Source organism: Halichoerus grypus, chromosome 13 (genome assembly GCF_964656455.1).
Source record: "Halichoerus grypus chromosome 13, mHalGry1.hap1.1, whole genome shotgun sequence".
NCBI classification, from domain to species: Eukaryota; Metazoa; Chordata; class Mammalia; order Carnivora; family Phocidae; genus Halichoerus; species Halichoerus grypus.
The window spans coordinates 26,638,117-26,659,537 of record NC_135724.1 but is presented as its reverse complement, the minus strand read 5'-3'; the positions used below and the strand labels follow the sequence as shown (position 1 = coordinate 26,659,537).

The 21,421-nt window shown below is 37.2% G+C and overlaps 1 protein-coding gene and 1 pseudogene across 10 annotated transcripts in view; one reads left to right on the top strand and one right to left on the bottom strand.

The window, feature by feature from the left end:
• Positions 1-3,656: 3,656 nt before the first annotated feature.
• The window catches only part of PIAS2 (protein inhibitor of activated STAT 2), a 90,641-nt gene continuing 72,876 nt past the window's right edge, over positions 3,657-21,421 (bottom strand). For 3 of the 10 annotated variants that reach the window (XM_036107608.2, XM_036107609.2, XM_036107606.2), the window contains 3 exons: positions 19,415-19,554; positions 14,670-14,707; positions 7,829-11,968 (listed from right to left, as the gene is read on the bottom strand). In XM_036107608.2, the coding sequence (XP_035963501.1) occupies positions 11,786-11,968; positions 14,670-14,707; positions 19,415-19,554 (361 nt within the window). In that variant the 3' untranslated portion in view covers positions 7,829-11,785. Of the gene's footprint in view, positions 7,258-7,828; positions 12,003-14,669; positions 14,708-17,386; positions 17,500-19,414; positions 19,555-21,421 lie in introns of those variants that run through there. The other 7 variants (XM_078060371.1, XM_036107612.2, XM_078060372.1 and 4 more) reach the window with 7 other exon arrangements.
• On the top strand, positions 20,598-20,976 carry LOC118545399 (small ribosomal subunit protein eS25 pseudogene; annotated as a pseudogene).

Here is a 21,421-nt window from a genome sequence, read left to right as displayed (position 1 = left end):
GCCTTCCACATCACCAAACCCAGTGGCCAGAGCTTTTGCTAGACTTTGTCTTTTCTCCGATGAGAGGTACAGGAATATGATTTAAGAAACAATTAAGTCTCAAACAGTTATAATCTCTTGAGATGCCTATTAATGAAGCTTTCATGTTAACAAATAGGCAGCAAATTGAAAGAAAACAAATGTGAGGCTAAAAATATAATTCTCTCTGGGTGAAATATTTCTTTAATCCTAATTTCAGATTTTTTTTTCTTTTAAGATATTTATTTGACAGAGAGAGACACAGTGAGAGAGGGAACACAAGCAGGGGGAGTCGGAGAGGGAGAAGCAGGCTTCCCGCGGAGCAGAGAGCCCGATGCGGGGCTCAATCCCAGGACCCTGGGATCATGCCCTGAGCCGAAGGCAGATGCTTAACGACTGAGCCACCCAGGTGCCCCAGATTTTTTTTTTTTTTGTAATGAGTATTACTTCTGTATTCAGAAGAGATATACACATATTGCTTTCTCCTACTCCTCCACCTTTGAAATCCTTCTCTGGTATTGTTCTGCCATAGCTGACAGGGAGAAGGGGATGACAAAACCACACCAAGGCTACCCATCTAAATCAACATGGAGTTCACTGAAATAAGGAAAGAAAGAAAGAAAGAAAAGAAAGAAAAGAAAGAAAAGAAAGAAAAGAAAGAAAGAAAGAAAGAAAGAAAGAAAGAAAGGAGGGAGGGAGGGAGGGAGGGAGGGAGGGAGGGAGGGAGGGAGGGAAGGAAGGAAGGAAGGAAGGAAGGAAGGAAGGAAGGAAGGAAGGAAGGAAGAAAGAAAAAAGAAAGAAAAGAAAGAAAAGAAAGAAAAGAAAGAAAGAAAGATGCCATATGAACAAGAGATTAACAATCATCTCACACAACCTGAGATTAACCACCATTTTTAACTGTATGTTTCTTAAAAGTAGTTCTAGCAATTTGCAGAAGCTCTTTCCTTAGAGATTTCTATTAGCCAACACTTGCCATATGGCCTTTTAATTGAGAAAACAAAACACTCTGATATCTTGTTTTTTTTTTTTTTTTTAATACTTTAGACAATAATCACTCTAGTCAAACACCACAGGAAAAACTCTGGGTTCCATCGCTACCCATCAGCAAAGGTTGAATGGAAAGCCTAGACTTCTTCCTTCACCCAGGGGTGAGTGGTTGCTAATGGGTACAAAGTTTCTTTTGGGGGTGAGGATAATGTTCTAAAAAAAGTTGTGATGGTTACACAACTCGGTGAATATACAAAAAACCAATGAATTGTACACTTTGAATGAGTGAGCTACATGTGTGTTATGGGTTGAATTGTGTCCCACACAAAAAAAGTTATGTTGGGAGTTCTAACACCAAAATACGGCCTTATTTGGAGACAGAATCTTTAGAAGCAATCAAATTAAAATGAGGTCATTACAGTGGGCCCTAATCCAATATAAAGTGTCCATATTAAAAGGGGAAACTTGGACACAGAGACAGGCATGGAGGGAAGACTGTGAAGTGACACAGAGTGAAGACGACCATCTACAAGCCAGAGAGAGGCCTGGGATAGATCTTCCTCAAGGCCCTTAGAGGGAACCGACCCTGCTGACACCTTATGAGTTTTACAGCAGCCCTTGCAAACTAAAACCATATGTGAATTATAGCCCAATAAAGGTTCTACAAAAAACAAACACCAATCATATGCTGTCTACAAGAAACTCACCTCAAATATAATGACATAGGTTAAAAGTAAAACTATTCTAGACACTTACAAGAGTGTGGTTAACCAAAGAAACAAAGATCTTAGCCCTCGTGGAACTTACATCCTAGCGGAGTAGTTGAGTATAACAAGGAACGTGGGTCAAGTGGCTGGGAAAGGCAGCCAACCAAGCAAAGTTACACCTACATCTAGCAGAGAGAAGAAAAGGAGCTCCTGGAGTAATCAGAAAAAGAATTGTGTTGTCACAAAAACCAAGGAATGGAAGAGACCGTGTCAAATGCAGCTGTTGAAGTTGAAAGTCAAGTCCACGGAACTTGACAATTATGTGCACATTTTGACTTCAGCAAGAGTAATTTCAGGAGTGTGACGGCAGCTGAGCTTTGTGTCAACTACTTGCCAGCATCCTCAAGATGTTATTCCTGGCATTCTTCTGTTGCACCAACTTTACAAAAACCCAGCCTTGAATAAGTAGACTTTACCAATGAGCACTGCTGGAAAGTCCCACAGAGACATGGATGCCACTGTTAAACCTACAGTGTCCAGCTCATTGCTGTTCTAGCCCATTCTCTTTCCCATTCTAAGACTATTCCAAACTATCTCTGTTGTCTTTTCTTTTTAAATTTCTAGTTGATATACAATGTTAGTTTCAGGTGTAAAATGAGTGGTTCAACAATTACATACATTATGAAATGCTCGTTAAGTATAGCTACCGTCTGTTAACACACAAAATTGTTGCAATATGTCTGACTATATTCTATTTTTCATCCCTAACTTCTAACTGGAAGTTTGTACCTCTTAATCCTCTTCACGTATTTCGTCCATACCTGCACCCCCTCCCTTCTGGCAACGAGTTTGTTCTCTGTATTTGTTATGTCTGTTTCTGCCTTTTGGTTTTTTTAGATTCCATATATAAGTGAAATCATATGGCATTTGTCTTTCTGACTTATTTCACTTAGCATAATACCTTGTATGTCCATCCATGTTGTGCAAATGGCAAGATCTCACCATTGTTATGGCTGCATAGTATTCCACTGTGTGTGTATACACATCTTTATCCATTCATCTATTGAATCTATTCAATCTGAAGGTCACTTAGGTTGCTTCCTATCTTGGCTAGTGCAAATAAGGCTACAACAAACATAGGGGTGCATATATCTTTTTTTGAATTTGTTTTCATTTTCTTCAGATAAATACCCAGAAATGGAATTGCTGGATCATATGGTCTCTTTAATTTTTTGAGGAACCCTCATACTGTTTTCCAGAGTAACTGCACCAATTTACATTCCCACAGGCACAAAAGTTCCCTTTTCTCCACAGCCTCACTAACACTTGTTATTTCTATCTCTGTTGACTTTGTACCTTCATTCTCACCTCCTTCCCATTTCTGGAACTGGCCATTTCACTTGGTTCTCAAAAACATAAAAGCAAAACCATTAGATGAAAACATTATACTCTCTGCTACCTGACACAACTGTGTCCATATCCATCCCTCATCTGCCTCTGATATGGATCCCAACTTCCCCCTCTTGCTCAGGGACCTAGATGTACCAATGATCTTGGCCAACCCCTACTGCACTACCCACATTCACTTCTCCCTCTCCTACCGTCTGCATCTAATTAGCATGGAAACATGAGACTCCAGTTTTTCCCCCTCTTTAAAAAAAAAAAAATTCCCTCCACCATACACATTTCTCCTGCTACAGCCTCACCTTCATCAGACCAGCTGAGTTGTCTGTATTTGCACACTTCATTTCTGTACTTTGCAGTCCTCATCCCACTGCAACCTAGATTTACCCTCATCATTCCACTGAACTTGTTCTTGGTGAAATTACTAGATATGGCCAGGTTGAGAAAACCAAAGGAAGATACAGATTATCATAACTCTTAAATTCCAGGATGCATATTCACTCCTCCCCCACATTTTAATGAGCTTTATCTTACAATCAATGCGGTTGAAAGCAATGGGTCATAGTTTAATTAGGTTTTTCTTTGTTTACATAAAGTTGTTACAATCAATCAGGTATAGATTCAATCAAATACAGTGTTTCTGAAATTAGTTCTTTTACTGGGTAGTTTTTACATTATAGAAGCTTTTAACTCCACTGACACTCTCTTCTTGGAATGCTCTATTGTTTTGGACTCTGTAATATCACTCCTGATTTCCTTTCTACCTCAGGTGCTCCTTCTCAATCTCTTTGTTGTGTTCCTTTCCTAGCTCTTTTCTCACTGACTTCTCAGGTTGAGCTCTTGCATTTTCATGGTTTCAATACTACCCATATGTTACAGGATAAGCCTGTTGCTCATCTAATGGCATGTGGGCCTGATTTCCAGAGACATCGGGTTAACTGATTCTTGTTCCAGTTCCAAAGTACAGACTCCAATGACGACTTGGGTCAAGTTGTTAGCTTTGAGAGACTGAGGTTGATAAATCAGAATTACACCTACAATTGTATTGTGTAACTCAGTGTGGTGCACCTGACCCAGATGAGTGGTCCTATGTATATAGATTATACAAATTTCCCAGTCATATTACGCACACAGGCTGGGTCTGCAAGGGGGTCATTTAGGCTTTCAGGTTTAAATACAATACCTACTTCACCTTATTTTCCTCAGTGTGCACTGCCCTAAAATTCCCCATTCCCAGTGCTTGCCCCTGTAAGATTCTGGAGTCTTTTGACTTCCTCCCAAATCCCAAGCATGTGTCACCTCTATCATCTGCCCCAAACATGTATCTCCTCTTGTTTTCCTCTCTTGGTGAAAGCCTGCTGCTCAGGTATTAAATTATTTCCCTGTCAGCACAAGTCAAATACAAACAGTTATCCACCACTTCTTCATTTATAAATATTTATTGAGCACCTACTATGCACCACACACCTTGTTAGGCTCTGGGATGCATGTGACATGAGATCATCCCTGCCCTCACGGAGCTTACAATCTAGTAAGGGAAACAGACAATACACAGTGAACCAACATATAAACACAGGTTGTGACAAGTGCCATACAGAAATATAAAGTGATATGATAAAGGATAGTTAACACCTACTTTTTAGATAGAATGATCACGAACAGACTGAGGTGGTTAAAAGCTGGATTTGAAGCCTGCCTCACCACTTACAAGCTGCATGACCACAAACAAGTCACTCACCCTCTCATGATCTGTTCCCACATTTGTAAAATGGAGACCATCATACCAAACTCAACCAATGCTGCTCAACTGTTAATGATCATGAGAACTCCTCAGTGCCTTCTCACTGCTTTATAAGGCCCGGCATGATTTCTTACACAAACGTGCAGCTATTCTGAACATTCTCAGTTCTCTTGACAACTAATCAACTGCCATGGTCCTACTCATCGCACACTTCCATATGACCAGCCAGTCGCCTCATCTACGTGCTACTGTAGCTCTATTTTGCCTTTTACCACTGCACTGTCATCTCCCTGTTTCACTCATCTTTATTCTACTGAATCACAACCTTGGTGAAGGTAGGTATTTATCTATCTTGTGTTCTGAGTGCCTGATACAATGCCCGGCATGTAACACGGGACCTAGTATTTGATGACTGAGACTTCTGTAAGCCAAAAGCAGCAGCAGAGAAGTGAAAGACATTCAGAAAAGAGGGAGTGTGATGAAGGTCCTAAAGATGACAGGAAACAAGAGTCAAAAGTCCATGGGGCTGAACTGGCCTTCAGGCCCACCTCATCCTCTGAGACTGGAATGAAGGAGAATGAAGATGGGCACATGTGGAGAGAAATCACGCTGGCAAACAATCTTCTGCGTGCATTAGGAAGCAAGGTCATCTGCGGAGACAGGTGTGGTCTGAAAAGGAGTAACATTTGTAATAATCGACAGGAATGGGCAAAAGCAGCATGTGATGCCAAATCAAAGGATGGATGGGTGACCCTGAAGGAGGGATCTGGGGATACTTTTGAGGCTGTAATAATGGAGGAGCAGTCTAAGGTAGACAAGAACTACAGAGAAAACTGGGCGTTTCAGTGCAAGAAAATATCAGAGGTAACCAAAAATCTCACAAGCTAGATTGTTGGATGGATCATCCGTCAAAACGTTGAAGACTGAGAAGGACTACAAAGTTAGAGATGGCAAGAAACACTGTGAGTCAGGAAATGAGCCTTCAGCAAATCCAAGGACATGGTCAGGTTACTTGGTAAGAGTACAAGCAGCTAACAGTAGAACCTCGCCTGGGCTGCAAATGGGGCAGATTTTTGTCACAGGCCTGGGGAGAAATGTTTAGAAATTACAATAGAGGAAGGGCAGCAACCACCCACTTCTTCAGTTATGTGGAATGTAAACACAGCCCACACTGGTGAGAGATGCAGGGTATGGCCAGACTTGAGGTAACAAGGCAGTGAAGAGAAAAAATCCAGAGAAAATGTGGAGACGCAGTAAACATGGTTTAGCGGAGAGAGTGGATGGGCAACTGGGAGGGACTAGATCTACAGAATGGAGACCAGTGAGAGTGGAAACAATGAAGGAAGGCTTCACATCTTCAAAAGACTGCAGAAAAGCAAACATGAGCTTCATAGGCCCTTCCCTTTTGAAATCTCATGCTTAACATCAAACTCCTCATTGCCTCCCCTAAATGACTAATGCCTATTTTAACTGCATCCTCTCTCTGTAAACAGATCCATTATCCTGGTCACCCAGGCTTGAGAAATGGACTCAGCCCTCACTCCTATATCTGTTCACGCCACTGAATATGGAGTCTTCCTTTGAAATGGCTTCAGGGTCCACTCCTTCCTTATTCCTGTGGCCATCACCTAAAATCAGTTCTTATAATCTTAGGTCTAGATTCCCAAATAACCTAGCTGATTAATGTCACTTCCGTTTAAGCAGAGGGTTTTTGAGGTAGGTCTGTTTCAGACTCCCAAGTCCACTGAGAAACTTACTTAAATCTATTCCTTCATCTGTAAAATGAGGACCATACCACTTTCCTTTGTAGGGCAAATGTAAGGAATGAGACATTTTTGTAAAATTCTTAGCACAATGCCTGTTAGTAGGTAAGAACCCTTGATTTTTGAAAAGCTGATTAGGAGCCCTTTGAAGTCTGGGACTAGATCTTTTATTCTACTCTATCCCACACACATTTGTAAGACACACTGAATATGTGAATAGTTTGGTGAAGGCCAAAATAAGAGACATGTTCTATTTTATAACACAACCCTCTTCTTCACTTAAAAGAGTTAAGCTTTGAGAACACAGAATGAAGAAGCTTTAAAAGCCATTCTGAAATAAAAAGCAGTCTGGAAAATTATGTGGTATGCCAATCAAGAAAATAATACACCTTGAACATTTGAGATAGCAATCTGTTTTTGGTGGTGGTGGGGGGGGGTTGTTTTTTTGTTTTTGCCACAGAGCTGCCCTTAGGACACCCAGATGTCACTGGAAACACAAAAGAATACAAAGTGAAACAAGCAAAGCTCGGCCCTGCTTTTGTTGGTCAGCCTTACCACTCTTCCAGTTTGGCTTGGACTGCCTTTGGCTCAGGAGATCCTACTGGCTTTGGGGAGCTGAGAAAGCCCAAAATGGAGCCTACAGAAAGAGGAAAAAAAGAAAGCTGGCTACTAAGGGCTGGCCCTAGGTACAAATGGTTAAAAAAAAAAAAAAGTGTCAAGATTTTCTAACTAAAAATAGAAAACATAGTCTGACAATGGGCTATTTCACAGGGCAAGTAAAATTATGTGAAAAATTATTTGGATATCCTTAGGCAGGTGTATCTGGAACATGTCAAATAGATGAAGCTGAAACTGAGACAGTCCAAGAAAATCTTTGCCAATTACTTCCAAATCAGCCCAGCTCACCAGGGTCAGAAAGGTAGAGGGTCTTAGTGCAGATGCCAGCACAGAGATGAATGGTGTATATTCTTGGAAAATATGGTTAAAGAGTTCTTCTCATATCATATGGTTGGAGTATAAATCAGTAAAATCATGTGGAAAAGTGAATCAAGAACTACAAAAGTGTTTGTATCCTTGACCCAGAAATTCCATCTCTAGTAATTTATACACAAAGACATTCACTATAACTTTATGAGATGCAATCTAAAATGTCCAATGGGGAAAGGTTATACGAATCATGGCACATCCATACAATGGAATATCATGCAATTAATAAAAGTTGAGTTTTTAATGACACGTAGACTGAGAAAAAAACCAAGACACAAATTATATTGAGAATGAATAAAACTATGTAAAAACACTCACGAGTAGCAGAGAGACTGGCAAGAAATATGCAAAAATGTCAAAGTGCTTATTTTTTATACTTTTCTGTATTGTCTAATTTTTCCACAGTGAGTATGTATTACTGACATAAATAGAAAAAACAAAAACATTATTGAATCAGGCAAGCATTAAAGAAGAATGGGCACTTTTATATAGCTTTATTTGTTTCTCCTAGGAATTGGGAGTGTGGCTCCTAATAACAAAAAAAGGGGGGGCTTACAAACCAGTCATTCATTTGACAGGAGCATCAGGCTCTTAAAAAAGAGAAATTCTTAAATTGTTTTCCACAAGTTACACCATATTCATGTAGAACTGCAGCAGAAAAAATGGGTGAATCAGATTGAATCATCAATCACAGATCTTACTGACAATAAGCTCCCACAGCACGTGGAATCCGGGGCCACAAAACACATCACACCCAAGTTTAAATGACGCACAGCTCTGCATTTTTTTCAAAATGAAAAAAATTAGGAAAACAACTGTTTACTTAAAAAAAAAAAAAAGGAAAAGAGTAAATAGTGAACTGCTTTTGTACCAATTGGGGGCTAAAGAGAAATAAAAGGCGTATATGAGAATTAAACTAATGCTATTTTATAAAAATCGAATTTACTTAAAAAGATAAAAGGTAACTAATGAATATTAGCAGAAGAAAAACAGACTTGGTTACTGAGTGACTAGTGTCCAGGACTGGCCTGAAGGCAGAATGCCTGAAAAGGTCTAGTGTCAACAACTCCTGAATAGTCTCTGTTGAATACCACTTCACCTAAAATCCAACATTTTAATCTTTCTTCAAACTCTTTTAAGATTCTACCCTAGGGAAACTTGTTTTATGTCAAGAGTCATGGCTCAACTTACTTACTATATTTACAATCCTCCCCTAATCATAGTATTTTCATCCCAGCTTTCCTGAGGCACACTGTAAGATAAATGCCACATAAACTAAATTTAACGCTAATACTGCATTTATCCTTATAATTAATTACCCTATGACAGATGCCAAGTATTTTTACCTTCTGGTAAAGGCATTTACCTTCTACTGGGCAGAAATGGAAATTACAAAATCCTAAAGTGGCTCACCTAAGGGTCAGAAAGTTAGTGAATGTAAGCAGAGTTTAGCTGTGAAGCTATATTCAACACCAATTACAACATCGGGAGTCACCAAATCAAGGTAAGCCTTAACATTTCTACGTGAATAAGGATCAAAACCACGTTACCTCAGTGTTTGTAAGAGGAGACTAGTAGCTGCAGTCTGCAGTTCCTTTCCTTAAACAAGATAACTCCACATAATCACTAGTTGGCTGACATCTATGTAACAGCTAAGACAACCTCCTCTGAAACTGCATTACACTTGGTTAAGCAGAAATCTGGGCAAGCAAAATAAACTATTAAAAAGTCAGGGTCTCGGTAGAAGTATCTGGTGACCATGCTTTAAAAAAAAAAAAAAAAAGGATAATGACTTAATGATCATGCTGTTGTAAGGCAAAAGTATAAAGAAAAGTACTCACCTTCAAAGATACATACATAAAAGCCCCAATTTTAAGATTACAAACTTAAAAGTGTATTTTTAAAAATGTTAGTCACCTGTATAAATTAAAATTTTATGTATTTTCAGTATAAAGCACCAAAAATGAACACTAAAACTGTTCACATAAAATAGTAAAAAGGAAACAAAGCACAACTATAAAAGCACAGAGGTATCGGTTACAAGAACCAAGTAAATAATTTCTATGAATATATTTTCATTTAACCTTATAAAACTTTGTTGATTACGCTGGGGAGGGGGGAGTCTGAAAATCTAAAGGGTAACAAAATGGTAACAAATATACATCATTTATTTATTAACAAATTATACCACACAAATCGGAGTTCCGTTTTCTATCTGATTACAGAGTTAACAGAGATTGCATCTGTATTTAGAGCAGCAACATAAAATTTTACGAGGAAGAAATTCTCTATGTGGACCAAAGGCCTGTAACATGGACTGGAAATCTAGTGCCTAAGAAGGTAAAACCGGCAACAATGGTGCAACCACTGTAAGAAGATTCTGGTTTGTTGCCACGTTTTTCATTAAGCAGCTCTCCAAAAGGAATAATACATAAAGGGATGATGTAGACAAAGGAGGGATGATGCAGAAAATCACATGAAATTAAATCAGTACAAAAGGAGCACAGTGGCCATGAAAACTTGAGGTGTTTAAAAACAAAAACCACCCAAGCAGTGACAAGTCAGCTTCCTGGAGTTACATCAACCCTGAAGTAATATGATGTGTCCCTGTTCTAACTGAAATCGGTACTCTTCATCTGGGCACTTAAGTCTGAGAAATCAGATTAGTCATTTTTAAAAAGGGGTTTTTATTTTTAAAGTAGATACAGTTAGGGGGAGAAAGATAAACATTAGAAAAGTATCAATTCCTTGAGAACTCAAAAATTTAGGGGGCCAAATGAAGCAAAGGGTAATATAAAATGTGGATAGAAATGTTTCTCTAAGGGTAAAACTTGGTCTCCTGAGGGATTTAAAATCAAGAACACTCTGAGTGAGTGGTTTTCAAAGCTGGCTACAGGACCATCCTCCCCAAACCTTCCTCACCTTAAATTCACACACTTCTAACTCTGTGTGTCCTTCATGGTATCAGGAAAGATTTCCTTGTTTAAAAAAAAAAAGAAAAAAAAAAAGGAACAGGAAATCCGATGCAGTCCCCATGCCTTGCTGTTGTGTTTTCTAATTAAGTTTGAAAATCATCACTGAGACTGTACTGGTGACAAATGTGACCAGAGTTCTAAATCGTATCTGCTTTGTTAGTGTTACTAAAATGTGAAAAGTTTCAACAAAGATCTGTATATTATTCTATAAAATAAATGAGTAAAAGAAGTTCCTAGGAAGAGATTAAACTTTGTTAATCCCACCTCCCCCAAATCTGTTCTTCTATACTGCCTCAAAAAGCTCTCAATGTTGCTGGTCAGTGTGAACAAAATTCTAACGAACATTCTAGCCACAGGTTACTCCAAAAACATTTCATTCAACATTCAATGGCTGCACAGAATTTCTTTTTCGAGAAGGCAAGCCCAATTTTGTAGAAATCTCTAGAATGAGAATGTACAATTACCAAAAATAACACACGTCAGGGCAGGATCTGCATAGTGTTCTTCAGCACAATCACTGATAAAGAGCAGCCAAATCCCAGAACTTCCCTTTGCAACTGCTAGCAAACAACATCAAAGTGTAAATGACAACCAGGGAAAAATAAGTAACACAAAGGCCATTTTTCTTTGATGGAATCAGGAAGAAAAGAGGAACTGCAGAAGAAAAGTGGAGCCAAGCTCTGGCCACTTAGCAAGACTTCATTACTCGATGAAACAGAACAAATCTCCGTGGAAAGGACTCATTCAGCAAACATGACTTCCTTCCATGTATTTTTCCTTCACATCAGGTTAAACAAAAGTTGCTGTCATTTTAGAATCATTGATTACATCTTTTTTAGTTAGAAAAAAGTTTACTTGCATATTTACATAATTTTATTGCTGTTTATTACAACAAAAAAAAATTTAACCGATGTGTGTAGAATCCATCCAGTAACATATGAAATTGAAATCCGTCTCTGGAGAAGATACAGTTATGGCCAAATGTATCTGATGCTCAGAGTACAGCATGAGTAAGAAAAATCCTTGCATGTCATTTGGTTCTTGCTGCAGTCATCTGTGTTCATCTCTCAGAAAGCAAAAGAATCCATCTGACGTTTCAATAAATATCAAAGTAATTGTTACCAAAAAAATAGCTTCCACGGACCAGAGATCCAAGAAAGAACAGTTCTGATGAATGATTCCTAGAATCGAGTGAGTCTTCCTTTAGTCCAATGAGATGATGTCAGGAATGTTACTTCCACTGCTGGTTATGACCCCTGTCTCACTCCTGCTGCTGGATGAACTAACGTGAGTACTGCTTTCATGGGGGCTGGTGGTGGTGACAGACGTACTGCTTGCTGTTAGGGGTGAGGTGAGACTATCCAAAAACATAGGAGGACAGTACTGCTTGAAACAAACAATGATGCCGATGAGGAAGAGGCTACATTGATTTTAAATAAAGAGACTAGAAATTGTTAGATATGCACACGTGATAGCCACATATTTAAATCCCAGTGGGATTTAGAAATTTCTCAAAACTTCACATCTTTGGATGGAAGGTGGCATGAATTTAGTTAGCTATTTTACTGTTTAGTGAGTGCAGCATATTTTTCATTTTCTCAAATCTTGTAGAATGTTTGTTGACCACATACATAGGTACAAATATAAAAATGTCAACAATAATCAAAATTATTTAACAGTATATATCGGCCCCACAATTATGACTCATACTTAACCTCCAAAAGAATTTGCTAACTGTATTTATACCAGGTTTAAATCACATCAAAAAGGCTAGCAAATACTTATTTCTAATGGTATTAAGCAAAAATGCCAATGTAAAATTCAGTAATTCTTTCACACTTTACTATCAATCAGACCCTTTAGGAATAATGTTAAGATTGATCAACTCAATAGTGCCACTCTGAATCCTTTGGACATACATGAAATGATACCTGTGTAATCAGGAACATAGCATTCATTCTAAAACAGAGACTACATGGTAGCTAACTACAACAGGATGTTCAGAATAGAGAAGTATCCCACATAATCACAAAATTTTGAAATAAATCTTAAAGATCTAATCTAATATAATCTTCCTTGTGAGACTCCATACCCACCCTCCAAGAACTCATATTTCAAGTTTCCTTACCATCTTGATCGCTGACTCCCAAATTCAAACCCGAGTTTAATATTCTAATATTGTCCAAGAGGAGTAGAGAGATAGGAGCCAACAGCTTTATTTTATGTCACCACAGAATATTTTATGTGAGAAACAACACTGACTTCAGTAAAATAAGTGAGGTCCAATATATACAAGAGAAGAAGTCCTAAAAGTTTGTCTTTAGATTAACTGTATCAAAGAAGATCAGTAAGGATATCCTATCAATATTATCAATTCTACAAATTTTTCAGCCTATCATTAGACATACTAATCACCAAACAGGAATTTAAAACTGAAGCTGTTTCGACTACATGATCTACCAAAAGATCTTAAAACTGCAATGACAGCCCCAGGCTTACACTGCCAGTCAGTGGAAGAGCAACAACTAAAATTCAGGATGCCTTACCAAAAAAAGTAGTTTAGTGTTTAGGATGGATAACGGTCTTGGTTCATCAATAAAATGAATGTCATGCACAAAGAGATCAAATGGATATTGGTTAAGGGTTGGGGGAGAAGGAATAGTTCTTAAAGAGCTTCTCAGAAGCTCTAAAGAGAGTAGAACTGTAAGGCATTAAACTATTTTAAAATGAAATCAATTCTAATTTTCCACTAATATTGAGGAAACAATCTGGAAAAAAGCCCAGAAATTTACATTTTATTTCTACTTCCTCTCAGGCCATTTTTGACTGCCTGGTAATAAAAAGGTATTCTCTTATTTATAAGATGAATGCTAGAGACCACAGTCCTGCTATCAATAGGCCCTGTGAATTCTTGTAATATTCAGGTTGCAACCATTTCACCTCTAACTCTGTACTCTTCATGCATAATTGGCACATAACTGCACAAAGGTAACAGGGCTTAAGGGGGCACTATGGAGGTAAAGGAGGAAAAAAATCTAAGGATTCTCAGGAAAACTGAAGGCACCACCTCACCCTTCTACTGGCTCAACAAGTAAGTTAGCCTGACACTAAGTATGCCAAATAGCACTACGAAATCAAAACCCTCTGGGTTCCAAGACCATTTTTTAAAAAGGATGATTCTCATAAAAATCAGCAATATTTTAAGCCTGAAGAATCCATTTCCTAGAAAAACATATAGCTACCTTTGTTATAGAATCTGCTGATGTAACAAAGTCAACTCAGGGTGAGAAGAAATTCCTCATTCTGCACATGTTACCCTGGGCCCAAATCTCCAGTGCTGTTTTCCTGATCAGATACAGAGTCCTGACACAGGAGGCCACTATGAGACTTTGCAACCAAAGCAGTGGTCTGTGGGTCTTCCTCTGGCCCTCCCTACCCTTGGCAATTCTCTCCAAGTCTCTGTTTCCCTTCCCCCTTCCGCTTCTCCCATGCCCTCCCCTCCTCTGCTCTGCCTCTGCCATATGCCTGTCAGTCCAGGTTTACTGCAGGTCTCCACGTTGGGACTCTAGGATACTCGAGTTTCTTATCGCTGGCAGAGAAAACAGGAATAACTGGTTTATAGCAACTTCAGATTGGGGCATCCCCAAAGTCTGAATCTGACTGCCTCTAAACACAAGGAAGAATCAAGCTAATGATTCAAGCCTGTTGAACCAGCTTCCGCTCTTTGCTCTTTTCGACATATAGAACGAGTGTTTCACAAATAATCTCTGTGAAGTTTTAACTTCTGGTCATCACTGCTTCCCCTCATTTTAATCACTCAAGTGCTTGTTAAGAAATGCCAACTGATTATTAAACTAAATAAAATATAATTAAAAATTCAGGTATTAAGTCAAAAATACCATAAATTTAAAAACAGCAACTTTATTCCTCCAAATAAAATTGTGAAGTATTTATATAGTAATTCATTTCCATCAAGTTAAGTAACTGAAAGTTGACTGTCCTGATTTTATGCAACTGGTCATTTTTAGTTAGTATGACATAACCAACAATCATATACAAATTAGTTGCTTAAATTCAGGATACATACCTGGGGATCAACTGGAATAAGGGAAAGAAAATCCAAACCTAAAACAAAAATGTTTTGTTAATAGTTGTCTCATATTTTGGAGACAAGATTATTTCCCAAAATCATTTTGTATTTATCATGAGTCATAAAACATTTGGGTAAGTGCTTACCATTCTGCCACAGAGAAGTTCAACACCACAATCAGTGATATTTAAAGTGCATAAAACCCCAAAATGAACATATTCCCTCACAAAACAACTGGAAAAACTACCTCTCAGAGACTTAAAGGGACCAGTCCAAAAATTTCCAGAGAAGTAAGACTTACTCAAAGCAAACTTTTCCCCTTCATCACTTAACAGAATGAGAAGCAATTAAAATGATGAGAGAATGATCTGGATTCGGACCATTAAAAAAAACATACTTAGGCTCTTAAGATACTTCACATTTATTTTTTAGAAATACACCACATTGAGCTTCTAAAATATCACTTCTTAAACAGATGTCTGTTTCATGGATCGCTCTCTGTCACCCTGTCCCCACATCAAGAGTAGTACACAGTTCAACGCTCTGCACAAAGCAAGCACTTGGTTAACTGCTGCTCACTAACAAGTCAAATCTTAGTAGGGTTTACTGGGTTATAAGCTAATGCAGTTTTCTAAACCAAAGATCTGGGATTCTCCAATTACGCTTTAGAAACGGGAATGTGGAAAAGTTTGCCCAGTAATACAATTTTGAAGTATTAAAATTATAACAATAAATAATAAAAAAAATTCAACTCTGAGAAGTCTAGCAATAAACTTCAAAATCAGTCCCCCTAAACCTGACTAGATTTTAAAACATTAAAAAAAAATTACTAGGTATAGGTCAGTGAGACAGGCCAATTTCTGTTCAATTCTATGAACTTTTATATGCTGGCATTCAATGTCACCTCAAATATAACAATCATACAGAATAAAAGTCTGATATTAGACTGTTACTCAAAATAGAGAATATTTGTGGAAATGATATTTAAAATATTTAATAACCAGTATGAATAATTTATACCTCTTTTAAAGTACATTTATTCCCTTATAACTGTAAGGATATGATAAAAAGGCTTATCAAGTGATACAAGGTATAGCACCAATCATTTGAAAGAAAGCATTCAGTTTCTAAAGCATTTTTAAATACGGTTTTTCACTCCACATGCCTGTCACTAGCTCTATGATGCAAGGGAGTCTGAGCCAACACTGGACAAAGGGGATCACAATTAACTTTTCCAATGACTTCCCATTATACTGATAATCAGTAGATGACATATCTCAGTAAGCTGAGAGTTTCTCTTCACATTAATGGTACTGTTCAGTAAATCCTCCACTTCTGAACAGTAATTCAAAATCTGTCTAGCCCTTATAATACCTTCCAAATTTTATATATTCAACATTTCTATTATTGACTAAGTCACAAAGATAGTTTACTGGCATGTCCTTTAATTGACTTAATTTTGTTAATTTGGTTTTCCTTCAAATGGTGTAACATTTTTCTTTAATAGCTTCTGCTTTTTATAGCCTACTTAATTTTATATGTTCAATCACTTTTAATGTTTGTTGAATCGCTCAGTCCATTTGAATAACTTAAACCTTTTTTATAAAGCTGAAGAAAAGTATTACTATCTCTTGCAATATTGTGTACTGATGCCAAATCAACTCAAAAATGCTCATTTTCTAAATGCTTAACGCTTCCCACTTCATAACTGCAATTTAAATAAATATACAGGCTTGATAAAATTTTCAAACTGTCTGTGCAGCTCCAGCACTGAAGGCTGCCCATCAAGGTGCAAAGATTCTTCATATTTTCATTATTTCAATTCCCAGCTCCTCAGATGTACTACAATTACAATTCTCTTTGATGATCATTTCATGTGTGCCAGTCGATATATACTCATACAAGACTTAAGACATTTACTTCATCTATATCTTTTGACACCTTATCCAAGGATAACTGAATATGGGGACTTCTAATATGCCATAATAAAACAACTAGAAATGTTTCTAAGATTGGCTGAAACTCTTGACTGTGTCCCTAGCATTACACAGATGCTCTCCACACACAATCCAATGTTTTAATGTAAATATTTCTCACTGAAACCATTTTTTCTCAAACACTAACACTGAAGTTCGATACAGTATTTCAGATGTTATTCCTTCTGACAAAAAACTTTAAACTATTAGCAAAGTCTTGCATCTTACATTTTAAGTATACTATTAAAGCTCCTATATGAAATAGATGGAGTTTCATGAATACGGATTAAAATGTTACTGCCTTGTTTTGTAGTTTAGTAAAATACTGTTTTCTTTATTTCACCATAAGTTTCAATTGCAGTGTGTTGTACTATATATTTTAATGCTCACCTAAGTATTTCATGGTTGAAAATGCTCAATTATTTTTAACTAAAAAGCAGGCAGTGTTAAAATTCTGATGGTACATTCTAAATGTTTTATTAACACTGATAAAATTGTAGTTTTTAGATTTTAAGTGCTTCTTTATGCGAAACTGACTCTACATGTCTTATTAATAACACCACATTTTCCTTACTTGAGCCATGAACTTTAACAAAACATGATTGCTACAGGACTAAATATGTAAATGTTTAGCACTTTCCAATTTTAATGATACAACTTTTGAGCACCATTCGCACCTGACAATATGGCACTAGCAATAATAAGGCAGTCATATTTTTTCTTGAAATAATCAAGCTGTTTTCCATTCCATAAATACAAATTATTTGTTTTATTTTGTATTCATTGTTGCACAGTATCAGGAGGTGTTCCAAGCTGCAGTTCATTATTAATATCATTTCTTCTTTGTTCTCCTGCAGATTCAGAAGATTCATATTTATGATGTTTAAAAGGAATGTTAAGAAATGTATTAAAACTTTGTCATCTCTCCATTCTTGATGTTCTATTTAATATTTTATTATAAATTATTAAATTTATAAATATCAAAACTCTGCACAACAGGACTAATTACATAAAAATTACGCACAAAAATAAAACCAAAATAATTACTAACTACAAAAGAGCACATTAACAATAAAACCAAAGTAAAAACTAAACTATTTAGATGCAGTAATTGCTACATAATTCATAGATGATGATAAACTGGTAATTCTTCTAATACAACAGATCCTTTTCTGTTCAATTTATCAATTGGTAAGAAAGCATTTCAACACTTCAATAACCAGCATCCCCATTCTGGTTTATACTGGCCAAGTATCAGCCCTGCATATTAGTCTTAGTTCCTTCATACCAGCTTGAAATATATTTTACAAAATATACAGGTAACATAACTTATTGCTTCTTAAATCTGCACATTTTATAAATAGTCTCACTTTATGCCCAAATTTTGAAATAATGTAAATTCTCTAAAATTAAAAATTCATCCAGACTCACATAATTTGAAAACTAACAGAGCAAGTGATTCATAAATTGTGGCTGTTCTAGTCTTAAATGGCCAGGGTTGCTTTAGTAAACAAAGTTTTTTCAGCATTAATTTGTATTTCAAGGTTTTTAGGAACACAAATTCTTCCAGAATGCTTGTTTATTACACATACTAAGACGATACGTGGACACTCTTCAACCTCATTTAAAACTAGACAAAGTTAAAGGAAAACATGGCAATTAGGCATTAAGTATCTCTGAGTTCCATCTGTCTTACGGACCAAGAATCCTCCCCTGTATCTTGGCATCAGGTTTTGTACACAACAGATATTTTTGAATTGGTGCAGCCTGGGCTAACAATGTTTCAAATACCAATTCCCCAAGTACATATGGAGTAAACATAGTTAAGTAGGCTTTTTGAAATTTTTGATAGATACTATTATTGGTCTATTTCTCTTGATTAAATTTTATTCGAATAATTTGAATAAATTTCAAGTGGCAAGATTACACTAGGCCAGATAACACAATTACCGATTGTTTCAACACAAATTTTGCCCAACAGAATATATACTGTGCTTAAAATAAAGACCTCATTAAGAGGGTAAGAAAAATAAATTCTAGGTCAAAATTAACTTCACAAATCTAGAAAAGAATATTAACAGGAGGAGGGAACTGTATTGCACCAAAAGGGCCCCTCAGAAAGAAGGGAAGTCATGAATACGAGAGGCACTGGTTTCAAGCTTGCTCAAATTTGACAAAAATGTCTACAATAACAATGGCTCTGGAGGGAAGAAAAGGGGGCGCAGGGCGGGAGGGGGAGTTCCAAATTTTATAATATGGCCTTGGTTCTAAGGTAATTCAAGCAGCACTGAACTTTTCAAATGTTAATATACACATAAGGAAACAGCTGGGAGATCCTATTTTTACAGAGGAGAAAAAGCCCACAGTTAGTTAAAGCTATGGGTAATGTCAACCCCATGGTACGGCAGTATGTTCTGAAGCTGTGACGGGTTACCTAGAAGATCATGAGAAAACACTCTCCTGAACCTGTGAAGCTTCTATGATAAAGAAAGTATCTCTTGACTACAAATTCCTTAGGAGGGAGAGTAAAGTCTATATATTTTCCTACTATCCTACTATATTTCCTATCATTAGGAATCTATAGATTGTTCTGTAGTTAAAAATGATAGGAATTGAATGTGATGCATTAAAACAGATACTACCTTTAAATGAAACCACCAAATTCCCTTAGTATTTGTGTTTAAATTTTAACACTACATTTGCTCCACAGATTAAGAGTAAAAGTAAATAAAACTTGGTAACAAAATACAAGAACTCTTCACATACCTGGCAAATCTGATGACATGCTTGATATTGGCGTGTGGTGGAATGGTACTGAGTAGTCTGTTAATGAAGGCGGAATAGCAGCAGGATCAACCGAAGTCACACTGGGCACCCTTACAGAAGATGGCTGATACATGAGAACCCTGTTTTAAATAGCACGGGAAATTACAAACAATCTGGCTGTTAGTTCACAGGAGACACGGGCCGCACCACTGGGCATTCTCAGCTGTAAGCGCACTAAGTTTCAACTCAACTACATGGCAGCTACTCACTACACAGTCCTCCACTCTACTCTCCTCTTTCTTAACAGTCTTCATTTTAACATGAACGTATGCTGGCTCTCAGCAGCAGCTGTGACGTGAGAGCAGGCTGGCATTCAAACATAACGTACAGTGCTGGAGCAATACAGAAAACTGTCATTCACAAGTAGAAATACACTTTACATAGGCTCTTATTAATGTATGTGCAACATAGATGTGGATGTTAGTAATTTTACCTATAAAGAAATTTAGAAATAAAATGGAGGACTCCTAAGATTTGATTTAAATCATGGCACCTTTGTAAGTGAAGCTACTTACTACAGCTCAACCACAAGCTCTTCCATTCTAACCCGAACTGTGTTAATTACCAAGCAATCTTATCTGAGAATCACCTGAGCAAAGATAGCCCATCCTAAAGCCAGCCAACCTGATGACAGCAGTCAGAAATTAGAATAAGATGATTTCTCAAGATTTAAGAAAAAATATCCAGAAATAAAAATATTAAGTTACTATGATACCATCTACCCTAAAAGGGTTTACAGACTTTGAAATTAACTAATCATGCTACTAAGAATACAAATTAAACACACTTAAAAAATACACTATAATTGGTTATATATATATATATATACACATATATATACACACACTATATATATATATATATATATATAATTACAGCTTTATAATTTCAAGAAGCAGTATAATTAATCGTATTTTTTTAAATGTCAGGAATAAAGAGAGATGACTGCATTCTATCTATTTAACCTTCATTTTCTCTTAGTCGTCCAACCTCCCAAGAAAAGCATCTTGAATGTACACAAGAAACTAAGCAATGTCAGGGACCGTGTGGCTCATGGCGGCCATGTTTCTGTCCCTCATCTTAGTGAGGCTGCAGCGGTAGCAGCTGCTCTCTGAGCCTCATGATGCCACCTAAGGACAAGAAGAAAACGTGATGCAGGAAAGTCAGCCAAGATAAAGACCCAGTGAACAAATCTGGGGCCAAAACCAAAAAGAAATAGTCCAAAGGCAGAGTTTGGGACCTAAGATCAATAACCTGGTCTTGTTTGACAAGGGCCCCATGTGAAAAACTCTATAAGGAAGTTCCCATCTATAAACTAGTAACCCCAGCTGTTGTCTCTGAGAAACTAAAGATTCCACATACAATTCCCTGGCCAGGGCAGCCCCCTTCAGGAACTCCTTAGTAAAGGATTCATTAAGCTGTTTTCAAAACACGGCATTCAAGTGATTTATGCCAGAAATACCAAGGGCGGAGATGCCCCTACTACAAGTAAAGATGCATAAACAGGTCCCACCAACTGTACCTTTTGAAAAATAAAATTTATTTTTAAAAAGGAGAGGGGACAGGGACACAGGGACATTAATGCTAGCATCCCAAAGCACTGCCAGTGAACTACTGTAAGCTTAATGAGAGAGGCACGGAATTATGTAGCTGGAAGGGATCATTACAAAAATGAAGAAAGTAAAACCAACAGAAAACTTAGCACCATGGTCACAAAGCTAGACTGAGACGACCACTAGGACCTCTAGATGTCCTTTCTTTTGGTCGAAACACTTCCTGTTACTGCTCCAATTATTACATACTAGCGATAAGAACTGATGACATAGTTGCATGACACTTTTCATACTCTAAACAACTGACAAAACTATTTCATGACCTCCATTTAAATCTCAAACCACTAAAATAATCACAACCTATTTAGACACTGGAGTCATTCTAAAACTAGTT